The sequence below is a fragment of the Anguilla rostrata genome, chromosome 3 (genome assembly GCF_018555375.3).
Source record: "Anguilla rostrata isolate EN2019 chromosome 3, ASM1855537v3, whole genome shotgun sequence".
Classification (NCBI taxonomy): Eukaryota; Metazoa; Chordata; class Actinopteri; order Anguilliformes; family Anguillidae; genus Anguilla; species Anguilla rostrata.
This window is the reverse complement of record NC_057935.1, coordinates 67,007,675-67,027,370: the sequence shown is the minus strand read 5'-3', so window position 1 is coordinate 67,027,370 and position 19,696 is coordinate 67,007,675. Positions and strand designations below refer to the sequence as shown.

Below are 19,696 nucleotides of genomic sequence, written 5' to 3'. Positions count from 1 at the left end.
GGCTGGCGAGTTACCTACTGTAGAATCAACATAAGACTTGGTTCTTGTTTCCACTAGAATTAACCAAGCAGAACCTTGCACTTTACTCCCAGTAAGAAGTGGGCATTGCTACAGATTTTGAGCGAATCGGAAACACGTGTGTTCACACCGTCACTGTGCTGTGGTTGAATAGAACTTTAGTACATTTGATAGAATTCCTGGTGAACAAAAGGCAGCCAGTTGCTATGATACTGAAGTCATGAAACACAAGTGGCCCTGGTATATCACGAGTATCGGTAGAGCTCAGCCATTGTCGCTAAACCTCACATTCAACACTGAATTTGCCATTTCTCATGGCCTCAAGCTACTTTATAGTATAGCAGTATAAGAAAGAATGCTGCTACAGACTGCCATGGAGTCTCCACTCAAGGAACCATTATCAATCATCATACATGTCAACTCTAAATGAATGTTTACCTGTAATTCAATATTATCTGTCAAATGAAGTAGGACGTTCACCAGGAAGTGACGTGAAATCAACTACAAATGTTTAATCTCTCAGGCCATTGTAATCTCTCACTCTCTCTTTCTCTCTCTCTCTCTCTCCCTCCCTCCCTCCCTCTTTTGACGCCTCATCTGTCAGGATTGTGCATTTGTGCTGTTGTCCCCGTTGCTTAGCAAAAGCGGGGTCTTTTTGAAAGATGACACCCCAGCTCCCTCAGCACTGCCCACGTCTTCCCTACATCCCGCCCCCTCCCGGCCCCGCGTCCCCCCCACCCCCAACCCACCCACCCAGCCAATACCTATCCCATACCGCATACCATGGCATTTAAACAGAGCCACAGGCTGTCTGACCCATTCCATCCTTTTACCACCCGTTCCTACACCCCCTTCCCTCCCCCTTCCCCCCTCACCCACTCATCAGCTGCAGGGGGTGGCCGTGGCGATGGAACGTCTTGGCTCCTGCACCCCGACCTCTCAAGCGCTCCACATTCCACATGGGGCGCAATGCCAAACTGCCCAAGATGCCAGCCAGCTCAGTCCGATGGAGTGTTCCCTGGCCTAGATCTACTGGTGCATTCGCATGCACGTTTACTGTGAGAGAGGGTAGCTGCAATGAGACCACATGAACGGTCGTTACACGTGTTCTGCACAAGGACTCTGGTGCCGAATTCTGAAAACGCACACGCGCACGCACACGCATGCATACGCGCACGCGCACGGGTGCACGCCCATACACACGCATGCAAATGTACACGCAGTCACACACACAGAGGGTGGGGAAATGGTTTAAGTATAAATTTAAAAAGTAATTGTTTTTATAGAGGCTCTCAGCGTGTATATGATCCACAGCCCCCCTGAGGCTTGAGCTGGGCACTGTGTGGGAAGACTGCTAAATTGGGTCGGGACAAAGTGGGCCACAGTTCAGTTTCTCAACTTCTATTTGTGGTTTCCAGGCAACGGCTGCTGGCCCATTCTCTGATTGAGATGCATCAGAAGTCATTTTTAACCTCTGTGAACCGTGTCACTGGGGGGAAATTTCCCTGGGAAAAGCCTAGCTAGACGGCCATGTTTTTATCGCAAAGGTTATATTAATACTGTTCTTCGGCACTGACACCTCACCAACAGTTCCCTCCAATCCAGATAATGCCTTACGCATATAAATTCAGGGAAAATGAATCGAGGGATAAAGATTAGAGAGAGTATAAATAGTTTAATTATATTTACTCTTTTGTAGATGTCTTTTGTGGCAGCGCTGCATGATTCAAAGGTTTGACTAAAGGCGTTATCATGATGAATCATTGCCACGCCATCTTGACTTTCCAGAGGTCTCTATTTCTCTCCCTCTCTCTCTCTCTCTCTCTCTCTCTCTCTCTCAATTTATCTCTCTCTGTCTGTCTGTTCCTGTCTCTGTACAGTCTCTGGGTTCCTGTCACTTATTCTCTCCGTTTCAGTTCAGTTCACATATGCTCAATAAATACTGTTTGCATTGCAAGACAACTTGTGTTGCTAAAGCAGTGAATACATAGATGAGACAAGAAAGAAGTTTTCTTTCTCTTTCCCTCTCTACCAATGAAAAACTACAGATTGAAAAAGGATCAGACATGAAGAACCTTGTTGCATTGACGATGCAACCTGTTCCCTGAGGGGAAAAAGGCTTACGTTTCAATATTTCCTTTAAAATTGAATTGGATCTTTTTTTTTTTTTTTCCATTTTGCTGTTCAATGTGATGTTCCTTGGCAACCACATGGTTCACTGGCCAAATAAAGGTTTATTAGTCCTGCTCTCTTCCTATTTTTGTCCTCCATCTTTTCATTTCTCAGCAGCGCCTGGCCTGCGCATCACTTCGCCTTGAACTTTCTGTGGGCTGGAATGCCTTTCAAAAGTTTGATCAAAAAGTTTGATCAACAAAAATATTTTTGGGGGGCCTGCTAGCAGAGGCTAGCAACAGCGCTAGCTCTCCGTGAAACTGCTGACTTAAACAGGCACCATTTCAGATCCTCCAGGCACTCCTGACAAGGCTTACTCAGCAACACCTGTTAATCAGGCCTCAGTTCTTACAATCCAAAAGTTCTGACCTACTGCCTTTTCTCTTGGGGGAGGGGGGGGATGGGGGATGGGGGGTGGGGGACGGTTGGGGTGTTTTGATTTTAGTTGTTCGGCAGCTGCTGTTCTACATCGAAGGCATCATTGACAGGATTTCATGTGCGTTGCAGTAAATGACATCGCCAGGAATCCGCGCTCTTGAGTTTCAGAGCATTAGTCAAACGCTGGAAAGCTGGTGGGGTAACAAAATGGCGTCCTTGAGCTGGTCAATGGTTGATGTTAAAAAATATTTCATTTAGTATTTTTGGTTCAAGCGAAACATACTGACAGTAACTGTGTGCGGGTGTGTGATGTCACTGCTGTGTGAGATTGGATGTACTAACAGACCCATTTTGTCAATATTACAGTGTTCACATTTAAAGCATAGTGATGTAGTCCTTTGGCGCAAGATGTAATTACATACAATGTCTTGCACAATGTCATAGACAGGACTATGCATGCTGTTACTTAGCCACCTCTTCCTAACAAGCTTTCATATCTCCCTGAATTATTGCCATGGAACTTGTCTGTATCCAGTTCACCGGGGAAATCTGATGATAGCCCAGGCTGTTGGAATCAATCCCGGAAGTTCTATCCAAACAAACAGTGGCACATCTATAAGGCACATCTTACCGCATCTGAACTTTGGGCTGTGGCGCGTCAGATTTGATCCCACCTGGGCTACTGCGGTGGTTCTGGAGACCTCTTCACTTCTCACAGGTGTCTGTAAACACCTGCCTCCATGTCATCTCCTGCCACTGGGGTCCACCCTTAACCAATTGAAGAGAAGGTTTTAAAAAAAAAAAAAAGAAAAGTCATTTTCAAAATTTTAAATCAGTGCTCTAGAACTCAATAAGCTTCCAGTTACCAGTAGTGACTGTTACATCAGCATTAGAATGCTCGGTTAAGAACATTCTAATCGCATATTTGCAATCTCAGGGGGTTTTCAAGACCAGGCGTGATACAGTATTAGATGCTATCCAGCCTATAGGTAATCAGAGCTCTAGGTACAATTTAGTTGGGAAAATAGTGAGCATTGTTGGGCTGAAGGGCCTCCTCTCACCATTATGTTAATGCTATGTTCTGTTATCTCACACCTTAAAGGGTTAAAAACCCACTGATTCTGCGTTGTGGATGTGTGGCTGCATAGACGGCTTGAGTTCTAGCATCTTCCAGATTAATTTCAGGCAGAATGATCTGATGGAATCATACACTTCTGAATCCGAACATCTATATATAGCCTGTGAATCAGGAGGAAAAGTCTAGCAGTCTCGACTGGGGCAGTGTATTGACGTTTCTCTATTTAGCGATTCGGTGTCATACCTTTCATGACCACATGACTTTGGAGACCTCGTGATTATTTCCCAAACTGCCCCCAAGGGGCTCTGCTCTCAGAGCTCAAAGATCTGAGCGAGCCATCAGTGTTCGGCTCCAAAAAAGTTCAAATCAGCAGTCTATAAATCTGATTCCAATCACAATGTCTGGCAAACTAGGCTCTCTGGTGTTCTCTTACAATCACACTGACTCTACTTGCTTACCACAAACTATGAGTTTAGGTCAAGAGTGCTGTCTCCCATACTTGCATCTGAAAGGAATATTTGCATGTATGTATATGTATACCATATGTAAAATTGCTTGCCTTTTTAGTTGTGTAGTTTATACCTCTTTGACAGCTGCTAAAAAACCCAGCCTTGTCCATATCTTCACTCCTGTGCATAGAAGCCTTGCTGACAAATTTGGAGAGCACAGGAAGTGGTGTCCATAGGGCTTGAGCAATCCAAATGTATTTGAGTTTCCACATTGCCGTGGCACATGTTTATGATGTGATCATGAAATGCATCCTGCATGTATTCTCGTTAGGAAGTGCTTTGGATGTGATGGGCACATGCGGTATATATTAATGTGATTTCTATAATGGGACACGGATGCCCCAAGCAGGAATTTTGAGAGTAAGATCATCAAACCAACTGCTGGTATATTGTGGGGCAGGGAGTGGAGAGAGGGGGGAGGGGACGTCATGCACACTTGTGTCAGCATTCCCAAAATGACAGCAGCGGCTGTGGGATAAGAGGGGTGTGTGTGTGTGCGCGCGCGCGTGTGTGTGTGTGCATGCATGTGTGTGCGTGCGTGCGTGTGTGTGTGCGCATGCGTGTGTGCATGTGTGCTTGTGTACATGCATGTGTGTGTGTGTGTGTTTGTTTGTATGTGCATGTGTGTGCGTGTGTGTGTATGTGTGTGCGTGTGTGTGTGTGCGTGTGCACGCGTGCGTACATGTGTGTGTGTGTGTGTGTGTGTGTTGGGGGGTGGCTGAGGTCACTGGCTAAAATTAATGGAAATGGTGGACTCTCCATTGTTCTCCACCCCACTCAGCCGCGATAGATTGCCACTGTGTTGCATCAGCCGCTACAAAGCAGGAATTCAGACAAGCGCCAGATAGAGAGCCTGTGTCTTATGCCCCTGATCTATATTAACCCTGTCACAGGCGGGCAGAGCAACATCACTTTCTGAATCCTTAATCCACTGGTTGGTACAACAGGAGACTCGCATTGGACCCTGAATCGCCAGACTAGGCTCATGCTAAATCAATTCTAGGGGCGTTCTATTATTCCTGAATAGAAATAATAATAATAAAAAACAAGTTACATTTTATTATTATTTAGACATGCATGAAGTAACACTGTGAAATAAAACTGTGAAAGTTGACTCAACCTGATGTAAATATTGAATCTGAAATTAATTTAAAAAAGAATTGTGAAGCGTCTTGTTTTTCCTCGCACCGATCATTAATTTGGCTTGTTTTTAATTAACTCAAATAACACATTTCGAGACATTTATGATGCAGTGTTTTGGAAGAGAGTCTGTGACCGTGATTTCACTGCAGACCCGAGGCTATACTTCTAAACAAACGAATGACGAAATTTAAAAAAACAAATTAAAGTAGTGAAAACTGACTCGGCCTGGAGCTTCGATGTGTTGTTCGATCCCAAACACGCTGAGCCGTTTTTTCGTGGAGCGGTGAGTAGTGTCATTGTCCCGTGCTCTATTATGGGGGCACTTTGCACCTCCTTGACCTCGCTATGTAACCCCAGAGAGGTGAGATCTTAAGGGGGTAAAGGTCACTGCTACTGCAAATGAAGGAGGGACATGGTGTTCTATGGGACCTCCTCCAAAACAGTAATTCCCAAACCTCTTCCTCTGGGATTCCCCCAGCTGAATCCAGGTATTCGACGTGTTCCACCTCAAGCACACCTGATGCTACGCAGCAAGCCCTCGATTAGGTGCATCAAGTGTGCGTGAGTGTAGCACACTGAATGCCTGGATCCGGCTGGGGGTCCATCTCGCCCAATGCATGCCGGGATAGAGGTGATAATGTCCCACCTTTGTTAGGCTAGCCGCTGTCTCTCTGATCAGGAAGTGGGTGAGTGAACCTAGCACCTGGGACACACTGCCTGAGTTACAAGACAGGCACGTAATACCCCCGCAACGCCTCTGCCCACCCTTCTGTGTGTCCCCCTCACCCGGAGCTGTTATTCTACTTGGCTACCGGACACCGAGGCCATGACAGCTGACTGATGGGAAAGTGGGAGGGGGGTGAGTAGGGGTAGGGGTAGGGGTAGGGGAGGGGCAAAAGGAAGGGGGCGTGGGGCGGCTACAAATATCAGAGGTCCCAGACCCGGGGCCCCCCACTTCACCCAACTCTCCGGCTGAGCCTGGTCTCTCGCACACCCGTCCCCACCCCGCCCCCCCTCAGTTTTCACCGAAAAGCCGAAGCAGAGTTCCGCCATGAGCAAGTCGTACTCCTCGTCCGCCCAGACGGCCTCCTCGTACCGGCGCACGTTCGGCTCCGGCGTGGGCTCCGCCCCGGGCCTGTTCACGGGCCGCGGCACCCACGGGGCGTCCCACTCCACCCGCATCTACGAGGTGAGCAAGTCCTCCTCCGCCTCCCCCGGCTACACCAGCTTCCGCGCCTCCTCCTCTGCCGGCGGCGGCGGCGGCGGCGGCTACGGCTTCGGCAGCGGCGGCGGCGGCGGCTCGGTGATGGTGCGCTCCTACGGCGGCCTGGGCGGCGAGAAGCTGGACTTCAGCCTGGCCGACGCCATGAACCAGGACTTCCTGCACACGCGCACCAACGAGAAGGTGGAGCTGCAGCACCTGAACGACCGCTTCGCCAGCTACATCGAGAAGGTGCGCTTCCTGGAGCAGCAGAACCAGACGCTGGTGGTGGAGATCGAGCGGCTGCGGGGCCGCGAGCCCACGCGCATCGCCGACATGTACGAGCAGGAGATGCAGGACCTGCGCCGCCAGGTGGAGGCGCTGACCAATCAGAGGGCCCGCGTGGAGGTGGAGAGGGACAACCTGGCTGACGACCTGATGAAACTCAAAATGAGGTGAGACGATGTTCAAAAAAAAAAGAAAAAAAACTGGTACCTTTTTCAAAAACCCAGATTCGGGCGATGCAGGGGGTGAGAGTGGGGGTGGGGGTGGGGGGGGGGATGGTGAGAAAAAATACTTTGCCACAGGAGGACGGGAAAAGTAAAGACGCATCGCACAGGGTTATTTCGAGCTCCGTATCATATCTGCAAAAGGCATCCGGCTCGTCAGGCTAGCCCATAATCTCTGCATGATGTAACCAAGGGCTTGGAGCTGCTCGGAGTCGTTTGATAGCATTAATACCACCGCCATCTTAGAGTTGATTATGGGAGCTAACACAGGGAACATCAGTCAGTAATGTCAGCAGCGCTGCAGCGCATTTTAGATAGAAAGTTAAACTGCTCTTTCAGCTCATACTGCGTTTGAAATGCAGGGTGTGTTTGAGACCGGCTTACTTTGAGGTATATTAAAAACTACGGGGGGGGGGGGGGGGGGGGGGCGGGGGCAGCCAGAGTTAGTTAATAAGGTCTCAGCAACCCTCAGGAAACAAAGCTGCACACACTGCCTTGCCACAAATCTCTATCGTATTTCTTTTCTTTAACCTGAGGAACAACAGAAACATTACTGCGTCAAGGTGTATCCAGCTTGAAACCAATTCTTTATTGGCATAAAGCACACTAAAGACTAGTGTTGCAAAAAAAATTGTTATACTAATTAACAGTCAAACGTGTGTTAATGCTAGGCAGCCACATAATATCATTTTGGTTCTGTATGACGTATATATAGTTCCATGTCTACAACAGAATCCATTGTGAATGCAGAATCTGGACAGCTGTACACTGCGTACATGCTGTATCATGTATCATAAGGATGCGATGTGACTGGTAAAGTTAGTCACTGGAACGTACTGGTTTAACTAGCAATGGTCTGATCTGAAGTGTGGCTTTGGGGAACTGGGGATTGGTGATGATTTTTAGGCATGGCGTTGCTACCGGAATCAGGGGAAAAGGGGGAAGCTTTTACAGATGAAATGCCCCAAACAGCGCTAGGTCTCATGTTACAGACAGGAAGACGGGAATAGGAAGTAGTCTTATGATTTTCCTATTGACATGCCAACGATGACTTTCAAAACTCTTGATAAAGTTATTTAAAATAATTTTAAAGAAAATCAATTTTCATGATTTTAAATTAATTATAAACATGGTTATTATCTTGGTTTCACTGTATTTACTGAGGGCAGAGGGAGTATGGGCAATGTGCTTTACTTGTGATCCACATAATATATATTACTAACGGTTAAAAACTGTGTTTTCGCAGATTCATCTAGTCTCAAAGTAGTCACTGAGTACTGAATGCAAATACAATGTCATAGTCGACACCGTTTAACAGAATGATCATAACTTGATGAACCACCCACATTAAGTCAAAAGCCTTAAAAGCAGGGTTACATAATAGTAATTTGTAAATGTGACAGAGGGAGGACAGAGTGATGGTTGTGAGTGGAACGCTGAACTGGCTGAACCAATCGCACACCTGCTGGAACCGGGAGTAACATGAGACCGCGCCCAGATTAGAGATCTATTCTCAGCCCACCCACTTTACTGCCACCCTCCTCCGTGTATTCTCATGTGCTAAAAATACACGTAGCCTCTGTGTGTGTGTGTGAGAGAGAGAGAGAGAGAGGGAGAGAGAAGGGAACAAGTGAGGAGGAAGAGAGAGAGAGGGGGAGAGAGACAAGGGGGAACAAGTGAGGAGGAAGAGAGAGAGAGGAGAGAGACAAGGGGGAATGACTGAGAAGGAGGAGAGAGAGAGAGAAGAAGGAATGAGTGAGAAGGAAGAGAGAAAGAGGAGGGAGAGAGAGGAGAAACAAAGGAAGAGAGAGAAGGAGGAGGAATGAGTGAGAAGGAGGAGAGAGAGGGAAAGGGAGAGAAGGGGAGAGGGAAACAGAGACAGAGAGAGAGACAGAAGGAGAAAGAGAGTACTGCAGGGATGGTTTCTCTGTGGAAAGGGTGGAGACCACTTCAGCAGGAAATCGGAGTGGGGTGTTGAGGAGGAGGAGGAGCGCGGGGGAAAGAGGGACGGAGGAACTGGTGTCGAGGCGAGACAAAAATACACACCGGTTGTCCTGATTTCGATGCCCGTCCTTGTGCCAGAGCCGCGCTGAGCTGGAAATGTCACCGCCTACAACATGAGACAGACACTGGCCATGCTCCCTGGCCTGTGCTCCATTCCACATATCTCCAGACTTAGCGAGAGCTGCCAAAAAGGCCTCCAGTATCTACAAATATTTAAAGCCATAGCGATGGTATAGTGATCCACCAGTGTTCATTGATAAAAAATTAAAAAAAAACTGATTGCATATTTCTTTAGAGCTTCAGAAAAGGATAAGACAACAGCCAATTATATCCTCAATACTTTTTTTGGTAGATAGCTGCCATTTATGTGCATGTATGGGTGATATATTCCGCAGCGGGCTCCGCCCCCTCCTGCTTCTTACTAAGCCCCGCCCCTCCTCCATGCCCCGCCCCACTGTCTGCCTGACATTTCAGATTCCGGTCTCTTTGGTGGAGAACAGCTGTACATTTTGACGGTACGGTACAGTACATACATGGAATGTGTGTGTGAGCGCTAGAGGGGCTATTCCTGAAGCCGCAAAAAGGGGGGGGGGGGGGGGGGGCTGCCACTGCATGTGATTTACCGAACCCAAATGTCACATAGTCCCTTCCCCCATACCAAACTATACACAGCGGTAATCGTTCATTCTTGCCTTATACTGTAGCCTTTAGGGTCACAGGAGTACAGTAGAACTGTACTGCTGTCTGTCTGGTTGTCTGACAAATGAGGTCACTGATGACCCCCGCGCTGAAATGGAGCTGGGTGGGGTGTCCTGTTCCTCAAGGGTAACGGGCAACATACGACCAGCTTTCATCCCCACTGGCGTGTAAAAAAAAAAAAAAAAACAGACTCCAGAAGATGTCTGTCTTCGTGGGAGGCTATGTTTAGAGGGCGGGTAAGTCAAGAAGGCCAATGGTGTGTGAATGTGAGAATCACAGAACTGAGCAAGTGCACAGTGCTGACGATTCTCTGATTAAACCTTTCCCTGAATGTTTTAATGTATTCCCCCCCTTCCCCTTCCCCCTTCCCCCTCCTCCTCCTCTTCTTCCTCCTCTTTTTTCCATCTGTTCTGCAGGTTGCAGGAGGAAATCCAGCAGAAGGAAGAGGCGGAGAACAACCTGTCAGCCTTCAGATCTGTGAGTCGCTCTCTCTCTCCGTTTTATCCCTGTTTTCTGGGCGCTGAGAGTCGCTCTCTCTCTCTTACATTTTATCAGCGTTTTCACCAGGCTTTAGCTGTTCCCCATATGTGCACATAGGTACAGTGGTGATAAAACTTTACGCTCTGGGTTTTCAACAGGGGGCTCCTTACAGGGGGCCCCTGGTCAGCCCGAATATGTTATTCATACAGACTATTCATATGGACTTGGAAACATATTTAAAAATATTACCCTTTTTAATTTATGATGGGGGTCCCCTGGATGCCTTTGGGCCTGAATGGGGGCCCTCTGAATCATCAAAGTAGTAAAGTGGTGTGCGGTCGCTCACGTGCGATCTTTCCCCCGCTCCAGGATGTGGACGCTGCCACTCTGGCCAGGCTCGACCTGGAGCGACGCATCGAGACCCTGCAGGAAGAGATCGCCTTCCTCAAGAAGATCCACGAGGAGGTCCGTCCTTCTGTCTGCCCATCCGTCCGTCCGTCTGTCTGTCTGCCCATCCATCCCTCCGTCCGTCTGTTTGTCTGCCCATCCATCCCTCCGTCCGTCTGTCTGTCTATCGGTCCGTCCATCCGTCCGTCTGTCTGCCCATCCATCCCTCCGTCCGTCTGTCTGTCTATCGGTCCGTCCATCCGTCCGTTTGTCTGCCCATCCATCCCTCCGTCCGTCTGTCTGTCTATCGGTCCGTCCATCCGTCTGTCTGTCTGCCCATCCATCCCTCCGTCCGTCTGTCTGTCCGTCTGTCTGTCTGTCTGTTGGTCTGTCCCCTCCATATCAGTCCTTCCCTTGTTCCCTTGTCCTGTCAGTGTATGTCTCTATGGTACTCTATTTACCTGTACTCTGGAGTATCTGTATATCTGTATCTGTATAATAAATAATATAAAGTCCGGATTTCTGAACCATCTGTGCGGTTCAAGTACACTCATAATGTCCACACACACACACACATGCACATACACGCATGCACATACACACACACACACACACTCAACCTTGTTCTATGATGGCCTCAACGAGGTCCTTTCATGTGCTCTCTCCTTTCTTGCTGACATTTGGCCTTGGAGAAACATGACATGTTACATGATGAGCAGTGGGGTGTGTGCAGCGGGGGCCAGGGCAGGAGGGATGGTGGGGGGAGGCGGTGGGGGGGGGGGGGGTTGAGGCGAGGGGAGGGGGGCGGCGGCGTAATGCTATGAACTATCTGCAGCTCTATAATTAAACACTGACGAGCTGCGACAGACAGGCAGCTGTGAGCTGTCTGGGTGCTAAGCATACGGTGCAGCGTGAAGTTCAGAGAGCACAAAAATACCAGGAGAGAGGCTCGCGCCCAGCCTTTACCTCGCCTTTGCAGAGTTAAAATCGTCTCCCCTCGTTCCTGCACGTGACGCCGAAATTAAGATACATCACACACGTGTCCGAAGCTGGAAAGACGAAATACAGGGATGGGGTGTGAATGTCTGACACATCACCACCTAGATTCAAACCCCACGCCCCCTCCACCCTCCCCCCTCCCCAAAACAGGAGATCCGCGAGCTGCAGTCCCAGATGCATGAGTCCCAGGTCCAGGTGCAGATGGACATGTCCAAGCCAGACCTGACGGCGGCCCTGCGGGACATCCGCCTGCAGTACGAGGGCATCGCCGCCAAGAACATCTCAGAGGCCGAGGAGTGGTACAAGTCCAAGGTGAGGGGGGGGGGGGGCAGCGTGTGACCAAGGGTTATGAGCGATTCTGAGAGCGTGTGTGTGGAGGCGCATGTTCCTAATAATGAGCATCACAACTTCCGCCTCAACGTCTTGCAATACCGATGGGCCTTTGGAGAATGTGGGTGTTGGGGGACTGGGGGGGGGGGGGTGGCGTCCATGTGGAGAATGGGAGGTTGGGTGACCCATGCAGGGAATGGGAGGGGGTGGGAGTGACCCGTATGAAGACAGTAAGACCCGTATTCCCTCCTCCAGGTGACAGACCTGAGCCAGGCCGTGAGCAAGAACAACGATACCCTGAGACAGGCCAAGCAGGAGACCATGGAGTTCCGTCACCAGATCCAGTCCTACACCTGTGAGATCGACTCACTCAAAGGGACCGTAAGTCTCCAGCACTTCCTTTCGTGCTCTCTCCATCCTTCTCTATCCCTCTCCATCTCTTCCCTCTATCACTCTCAACATCACCTCACCTCTCTGCCCATCTCTCGCTCTCTCCATCCCTTTCTATCCCTCTCCATCTCTTCCCTCTATCACTCTCAACATCACCTCACATATCTCTGCCCGTCTCTTGCTCTCTCCATCCCTTTCTATCCCTCTCCATCTCTTCCCTCTATCACTCTCAACATCACCTCACATATCTCCACCCGTCTCTCGCTCTCTCCATCCTTCTCTATCCCTCTCCATCTCTTCCCTCCATCACCCTTCAACATCACCTCACCTCTCTGCACATCTCTCGCTCTCTCCATCCCTTTCTATCCCTCTCCATCTCTTCCCTCCATCACCCTTCAACATCACCTCACCTCTCTGCACATCTCTCGCTCTCTCCATCCCTTTCTATCCCTCTCCATCTCTTCCCTCCATCACCCTTCAACATCACCTCACATCTCTGCACCCGTCTCTCGCTCTCTCCATCCTTCTCTATCCCTCTCCATCTCTTCCCTCCATCACCCTTCAACATCACCTCACCTCTCCGCCCGTCTCTCTCTCTCTCTCTCTCTCTCTCTCCCCAGAACGAGTCTCTGATGAGGCAGATGCGGGAGATGGAGGACCGTTTCGGCAACGAGGCGTCCGGCTACCAGGACAGCATCGCCCGCCTGGAGGGCGAGATCGCCAACATGAAGGACGAGATGGCCAGGCACCTGCGCGAGTACCAGGACCTGCTCAACGTCAAGATGGCGCTGGACATCGAGATCGCCACCTACAGGAAACTCCTGGAGGGAGAGGAGAGCCGGTAAGGACACACCTAGGATGGGGGGGGATTTGGGCACACTGGGTGTTTTTCAAAGCATCACCCCTCCCAGATGTTGAGAATCACTGTCAGGTACCAAACCACACATGAACAAGGGAGTCATCACCATTCAGGATGAAACAAGGCTGGTGTGTAAGGTTGGTCTTCCATGGGTAGATAGATACACTCTGAGGCATCTTCTCCTGTGTGTTCAGTGCATGAGTCGCCTGTCTGTTTGAACTCATGCTTTTCAGTTCTAATGCCTTCTCTCTCTCTTCCTCCCTCCCTCTCTCTCTTTCTCGCCTGCAGGATCACACTCCCTACACAGTCCTACTCCTCTCTAAGTTTCCGTGGTGAGTACCCCCCCCTTCTCCACCCCCAAATCCCACCACACTGCCCCCATTTGAGCGGTCCCCCATTCTGTATCAGCAGAAACCTTGACTTTGACCCTTTATCAAAATGCAAGAACAGCTAGAAGCCTCTATATCACACAGCTTTAAAACAATTGATTTCAAGCCGTGCAACTGAGTTGTGCGCTATACTTTGTTGCAGTAACACCCAGTGAACACTAGATAGTGCTGTTTCTACTGAATGCATTCATGTCCCCACCTTGCTGCTGGTTACATACTGCAGCACCAAAACGCATCTGCGGAACAGAATGAAGTACAGAGGTGCTTTGATTGCTCTAAATTTGCAACAGATGGAAACACCACTGGAAGACAGGCCTCATAAATATTTAATTTTGTAGCACAACAATTCCCAGCAGTGGGATCGCGACTCCATCTGGGAGTCCTAATTGGAAAACGTGGGGTCATTGCAGGCGAAATGAATGTCCTTTCTTTTTTAAAATCTTAAATAAATAATTTAAAGAACATAGTTAAGGTTTAAAGTGTCAATTTGAAGGACGTAGTTAAGGTTTAAAGTGTCAATTTGAAGGATGCAGTTAAGGTTTATCTGTACAGCTGTGCTGATGATAGACAGATGCTATTCTGGTCTGCCCCATTTCTGTGATGTCGAAACGGGATCGTGTTGGGAAAGTACTTATAAGGGCTGTGACACAGTGTTATTCTGGTGCTGGAGTTGAATTATTAATCACCGGAGAGCGGCTGTAGCTGTTTATTTATACTCACTGAATAAGAACTAATGTCTGAGTCACCGTCTAGCTCAGGAAAAAAAGAACTGCCTTTTTTATCCCAAGCACAACGTAGAAAAACCTTTAATGTCGAATAACGAATAATGAGCTCGTAACGAGTTTTGCATAAGCTACGCTTCTCCCTCGGCAGAATTTCTGACAGTGCAACATTCTAGAATGTTAGTTCCGCGAGGGCTTTGAGAGGTACGAACGAACGCGCACGCACGGGCGAAAGCGACTCGCACGTGTGACGAGTTGCTGAATTCTCAGATTCTCTGGATTCCCTGTTCTCACAGAGTCCAGCGCGGACAGCCACCGGGCACCAGACATTCAGTCCAAAAAAACTGTGATGATCAAAACCATCGAGACTCGTGACGGCGAGGTGAGATTTTCCACACACACACGCATAAATATGCAATATTATATGTTGTAATATTCGCCAATATATTTTAATTGCATAAGGGTGGGACGTGTGCTAGCCGCCTTTCCCACAGTAAAAAAAATACATACAGTTGTGTTTTAAGCCTTTTCAAACAAAGCTAATTTTATATTAACCTGTAGTAATTGTCTGGGACAAGGAAGCATATCTTGCCATTGATTTATATATCATCACTGTCTGAAGCTTAGTCTTAAGAAGCTTCATGGTGTGTAGGTTTCTCCACACTGTGATGCTAATATGAATGAGGGCAGAACAGTATATCGTATATTGCAGCATAAGGAGACTGCTGCCTGTCTGTCTGTCTGTCGGTCCGTCTGTCTGTTTGTCTGCCTGTCTGTCTGTCTATTTGCCTGTTGGTTTGTCTGTCTATCTGGTAATCACCACTTTCTCTTCGCAGGTAGTCAGCGAATCAACACAACACCAAGAAGACATCATCTAAAAAAACTAAAAAACAGACAAAAACAGGACAATAGCAATGCCGCTGGTGGCTCATAGATTTTTGTAAAGGACAGACACACCGTTTGTAATGCATGCGACCACGCCACTTACACTGACGCAATCAACCGCTAAAATAAACGCAGAAAGAAGAATACAGGAAGAGGGGAGGAGCAACGGAACTCTGGGTAACTGCAGTGAAGAAGGAAAGTCAAAACTGTCACAGTTTGGTACTCTACTGAGCAAGTACTGTATGTGTGTTGGTGTCTCGGAATGTGAAAAGGTGTTTCCAAAGAGGAAATTCACTAATAAAGATCAACGGTCAACGGATTAAATAACTGACTTCTTGAGTATTTCATTCTTTCTGCGGTGGAAATACACTGAACCAAAATGGAGCCCTGATAGTAAAAAAAGGCCTTTCTTTGATCTTCCACAGAAAGTAGTTTCTTGTTGTGCATCGTCAACTGATAGGATTTTCTCGTGTCATTTCTTCAGCTGATTAAACGGTGGTGATTTCAAACACACCGGTTGGGTTATTTAATGTAAAAAAAAAAAAATAGAAAATTTTGGGAAAGAGAACAATGCTGTCTATTTTGGATTCACATTGGCAGGACTGAGAGAGGGGAGGAAGAGAGTGAATTCGTTATACTGCCTGTCGGGGGAATGATTTCTGGGCCTAGGCATGGTTCATTGATCCTTCCATGAAATCCACTGATTTTCCTCCCTTCCACTCTCTGAGTGATGAAATTAGGTGCGTCAGTGACCACAGATCTTGCACGGAATTATTATTATTATTATTATTTTGCCATTAAACTGCTCTTCCCTGAAATCACAATGGTCACTTATAGAGTCCTGTGGGGCTGCTAGCCACGGTCAGAAATGGCACAATCTGATCAACCAATCAATCAGAACACAATTGGCACAATCAATCAATTGGTCAATCAATCAGCTAGCACTTCAGCAGGACGAGCCACCTGTGAACCGACCAGTCCCCTGGCATTCCTTTGATACCCCAACAGTCCTGGGCAGGTAGTACAGCCAGTACTTTACTCTTTAAAACAGCAGGATCACAATGCAGCCGTATTATCACCCACAACTGCATACATTATCTCAATTATCCCAATTACACATGCAATTATATTAGTAAGTATATTGCTCCTCATTACTAACTATGTGCAACTGAACATTGAATCGGAGTGTTTCTCTTGCCTACAGGCACATAAGTTTCATTCAGCAATATTCATAATGATGTATCCTTAACCAGGTACAGAATGGCTGTCAGCTGTTGGTGATTGGCTGTTGGCTTATTGTTGACACATTATTAAAAGAAAATAACTACTGAAAAGCCCACTACTGCAAAAATGTAAACACGAGCCCTGCTCTTGGTGTGACATGTGACCCTCTCAGTAAATGGATTCAGGCCATTAGAGACTGCTCTTCCTTCCAAGATCTCTCCTCTTCTTCATCAAACCCACTCGGCAGTGGAGATGCTACAGCCCTAACAAAAATGAAATCACTTCAACATGCATCAGAGTAATTCTGCTCGTCCTTCCCAAAGTAAAACCTTCCTTTCACATGATGATGAAAGAGATGATATTTCAAACTCCACTATTCATCTCCATCAAAGCTATTTTTTAAATAATGCTCTACTTGGGTATAAAATGTGAGTAAGAAGCCTAACAATGGCATTATTCATTTTACTGCCAGACCTTCATGGCATAATTAGCCATAAAATGTAGCTGTAGCATTAGCGAATGAAATGTAGCGCTACGTCTCAGGTTGGTTGAGCCAGTAATCTGGGTAGATAATACCCTAATGTTGTTAGTAACTCTTATTATCTCTTCAAGTACAACTGCTTTTGTCCACATCGTATTTGAAATATCTGTTCTGCTCTAACGATCGCAGACATGAACGCAATAGCTTTCCTCCCCTACGTAAATGAGACATTTGTTTTTTTTGCCCAAATGTTTAATAGCTGATCTTTAATCACACTCACAGGCCACACACATTGCTGCAGCCACAGTCTACCCTACGGGGTGACATAGCTCAGGAGGTAAGACCGATTGTCTGGCAGTTGGAGGGTTGCCGGTTCAAACCCCGCCCTGGGCGTGTTGAAGTGTCCTTGAGCAAGACACCTAACCCCCAACTGCTCTGGCGAATGAGAGGCATCAATTGTAAAGTGCTTTGGATAAAAGCGCTATATAAATGCAGTCCATTTACCATTACCCGTCTGCAAGCTAGCGATCTGTGAGAGAACAGACTAGCTAGTGTCTTCCTCCAAAATATGTAACGCGAAGCAGTCGCAAGTGAGCAATGAGAAACGGTCATTTCATGGTTGACATAATCTTTCCATCGCTGGGCAAGGCTATTGGCAATTACGCTTTACCCCCGGGGTGTCAAATCCTACCCGAAAAGGGCCAGAGCGGGTGCAGGGTTTTTTTTGTTTTAGCCCAGCACTACAACAGCTGATTCTACTCATCGAGGCCTGGATTGAAGATCTTAGTTAAATGGTTAAAGCAGATGTTATAGCGCTGAGATAAAACAAAAAACCTGTACCCACACCCACGGCCATTTTCGGGACAAGACTGGCCACCCCCCTGCTTCACTCTGTCAAGATGTCTGCCTCAGCTGGCAATGGTACTGCTCCAGATTCAAGACCAGATTTGGGCGTCAAACCAGACTCTGGAACAGTGTCTTACCAGCCCTGTATTTTTCTCCATTGGCTCTAAAATGGACTGAAAGAGATAAATGGGCATAAATACAGTCAAAGTTAAAAAAAAATATTCTAAACAAACGTGATATATTAATGCAAATACATTCACAGTAAAACATTCAAAACAAACAAAAAAATCCCAACACAGGGGTAGGTCTTGCTTTTTTTTGTTTTTTGGTGTACGAAAATAGTAAACAAACACAAATTGAGTCCAACTGGGGGGAAAAAGATCTGTCAATCAAAAGGGGTCTGAATTTCACATTTCACAGAGCAATTGACACACACAGAGGAAACAGGCGTCATTAGACCTGCGATTAGCTTTGGGTTAAACTGCAACTCCCTCCATCATGCCATGATTATAGATAATCTACTTCCTCTGAGCAATTGCAGATGCAGGCACAAATAGAAACGCATAAAAAAAAAACACTCACATGATTAATCCTAATGTTCCCCATTAGGCAGCATGTCACTGCATTGCTATTTCAAACATCTGAGACAGGAGAGAAATGCCCTGCAATCTGCATCATACTGCATGCAACAAGAATGTAGTTGGAAACCACAACCATCCATCCATCCATTATCTATACCCGCTTATTCCTGGTCAGGGTCGCGGGGGGTTGCTGGAGCCTATCCCAGCGTGCACTAGGCGGGACGCAGGAATATACCCTGGACAGGTTGCCAATCTGTCGCAGGTAACCACAAACAATACTAGCTTTTCATTTTTCTTTTTAGAGAAATGAAAAAAAAATGTTATCAACATTTATAGACTCTTGAAAAGCCTCTAGGGGACAGGTGTTGGGGACAATGCTTAACACCGTGTATCTACTGCATATTGCATGTTGTACTAATGTGACGGTCATGCATACAAATTAAACAAAATCTTTAATAAATGAACTGGACTACCACCTCTGCATGAGAAATTATAAACAGCTAAGCAAATCTACATTATTAATTTTATATGACGTGTGTTTTGTACGGTTGTTTCGTAGGCGTGCTTGCATGCTCGAACGCCTGTGTGAGCGTATACGTTTGCCTGCATTTGAAATCAGTCCGAATGCGTCAAACGCAAACAAATGGGGAGGAAGCCCCATTAGAGGTTTTCAGTAAACAGGAAGTGGCTGACCTGTGAGCAGGAGCGAGCGAGGACATAATGGAAGCCTCTGGCTAGATTCCATTAAGCTGTCCATTATAATTCCATTAGCTGGCAGCAAAAAAAACTTTGTACTGTCATTACCAATAAAACAGCAATCATCGGATTGAAAAAGGTGTATTTTAGAGTTCTTTATCTCCCACTGTGCACAACAGAACAGGCAACCGAGTGCCATATTTTCACTTCCGAGACAAGGCGGACAAAGGTTTTCCTTTAATGTAACTCGTACAGGAAGCAATTTTCCTTGACTGGAAAGAGAACACGTATTTTGCGGGCTTACTCACAGAAAATGACGTGGATAAAATGTAGGAGTGGGGTTCATTATTTTCTTTTTCCTGCCATGTTCTTCAGGGTCAGGCCAGGAGAGCCGAAAAATCCAAATAAACGTTTTAGACCGAATGTTCCAGAGCTCATTGACCATCCGTCACACATACCACTAACAGGAAACAGCACATCAAGTAACTGCCAAGTATTACTAATTATAAAACAGCTTTAAAATATGTCAGAGATCAAATAAACTGAACATTTGAACAATAATACAAAGCAAAAAGCTATACTGCCGTTTTAATGTTGATACCTTCTATTTTAAAATTAAATTCTGCCAAATGAAATGATTAAAAATTCCCCACGGGGTAAGTCATAATTATAATCAGTACAGAGAAAGAGCCAGCACACTGAGGCCCTTGTTTAGT

At 47.0% G+C, this 19,696-nt stretch overlaps 1 protein-coding gene across 2 annotated transcripts; it reads left to right on the top strand.

The window, feature by feature from the left end:
- Positions 1 to 6,243: 6,243 nt before the first annotated feature.
- Positions 6,244 to 15,479, top strand: LOC135251721 (desmin-like). Of its 2 annotated transcripts, none has more exons than XM_064329423.1 (9): positions 6,244 to 6,954; positions 10,128 to 10,188; positions 10,561 to 10,656; positions 11,728 to 11,889; positions 12,163 to 12,288; positions 12,918 to 13,138; positions 13,445 to 13,488; positions 14,564 to 14,649; positions 15,108 to 15,479. In XM_064329423.1, exons 1-9 carry the CDS (start codon positions 6,350 to 6,352, stop codon positions 15,177 to 15,179), a joined length of 1,473 nt encoding a protein of 490 aa, XP_064185493.1. In that variant the 5' UTR covers positions 6,244 to 6,349; the 3' UTR covers positions 15,180 to 15,479. The 2 variants fall into 2 exon arrangements, with proteins under 2 accessions (XP_064185493.1, XP_064185494.1); XM_064329424.1 differs by having other exon boundaries at positions 6,245 to 6,954; positions 15,104 to 15,479.
- Positions 15,480 to 19,696: the final 4,217 nt, after the last annotated feature.

Bases quoted from the DNA above. Each gene is read 5' to 3' on its own strand.
- LOC135251721 (XM_064329423.1), top strand. From the start codon at position 6,350: ATGAGCAAGTCGTACTCCTCGTCCGCCCAGACGGCCTCCTCGTACCGG. The intron at 10,189-10,560 runs GTGAGTCGCTCT...CCCCCGCTCCAG, and splicing joins ACCTGTCAGCCTTCAGATCT to GATGTGGACGCTGCCACTCT. The intron at 13,139-13,444 runs GTAAGGACACAC...TCTCGCCTGCAG, and splicing joins CTGGAGGGAGAGGAGAGCCG to GATCACACTCCCTACACAGT.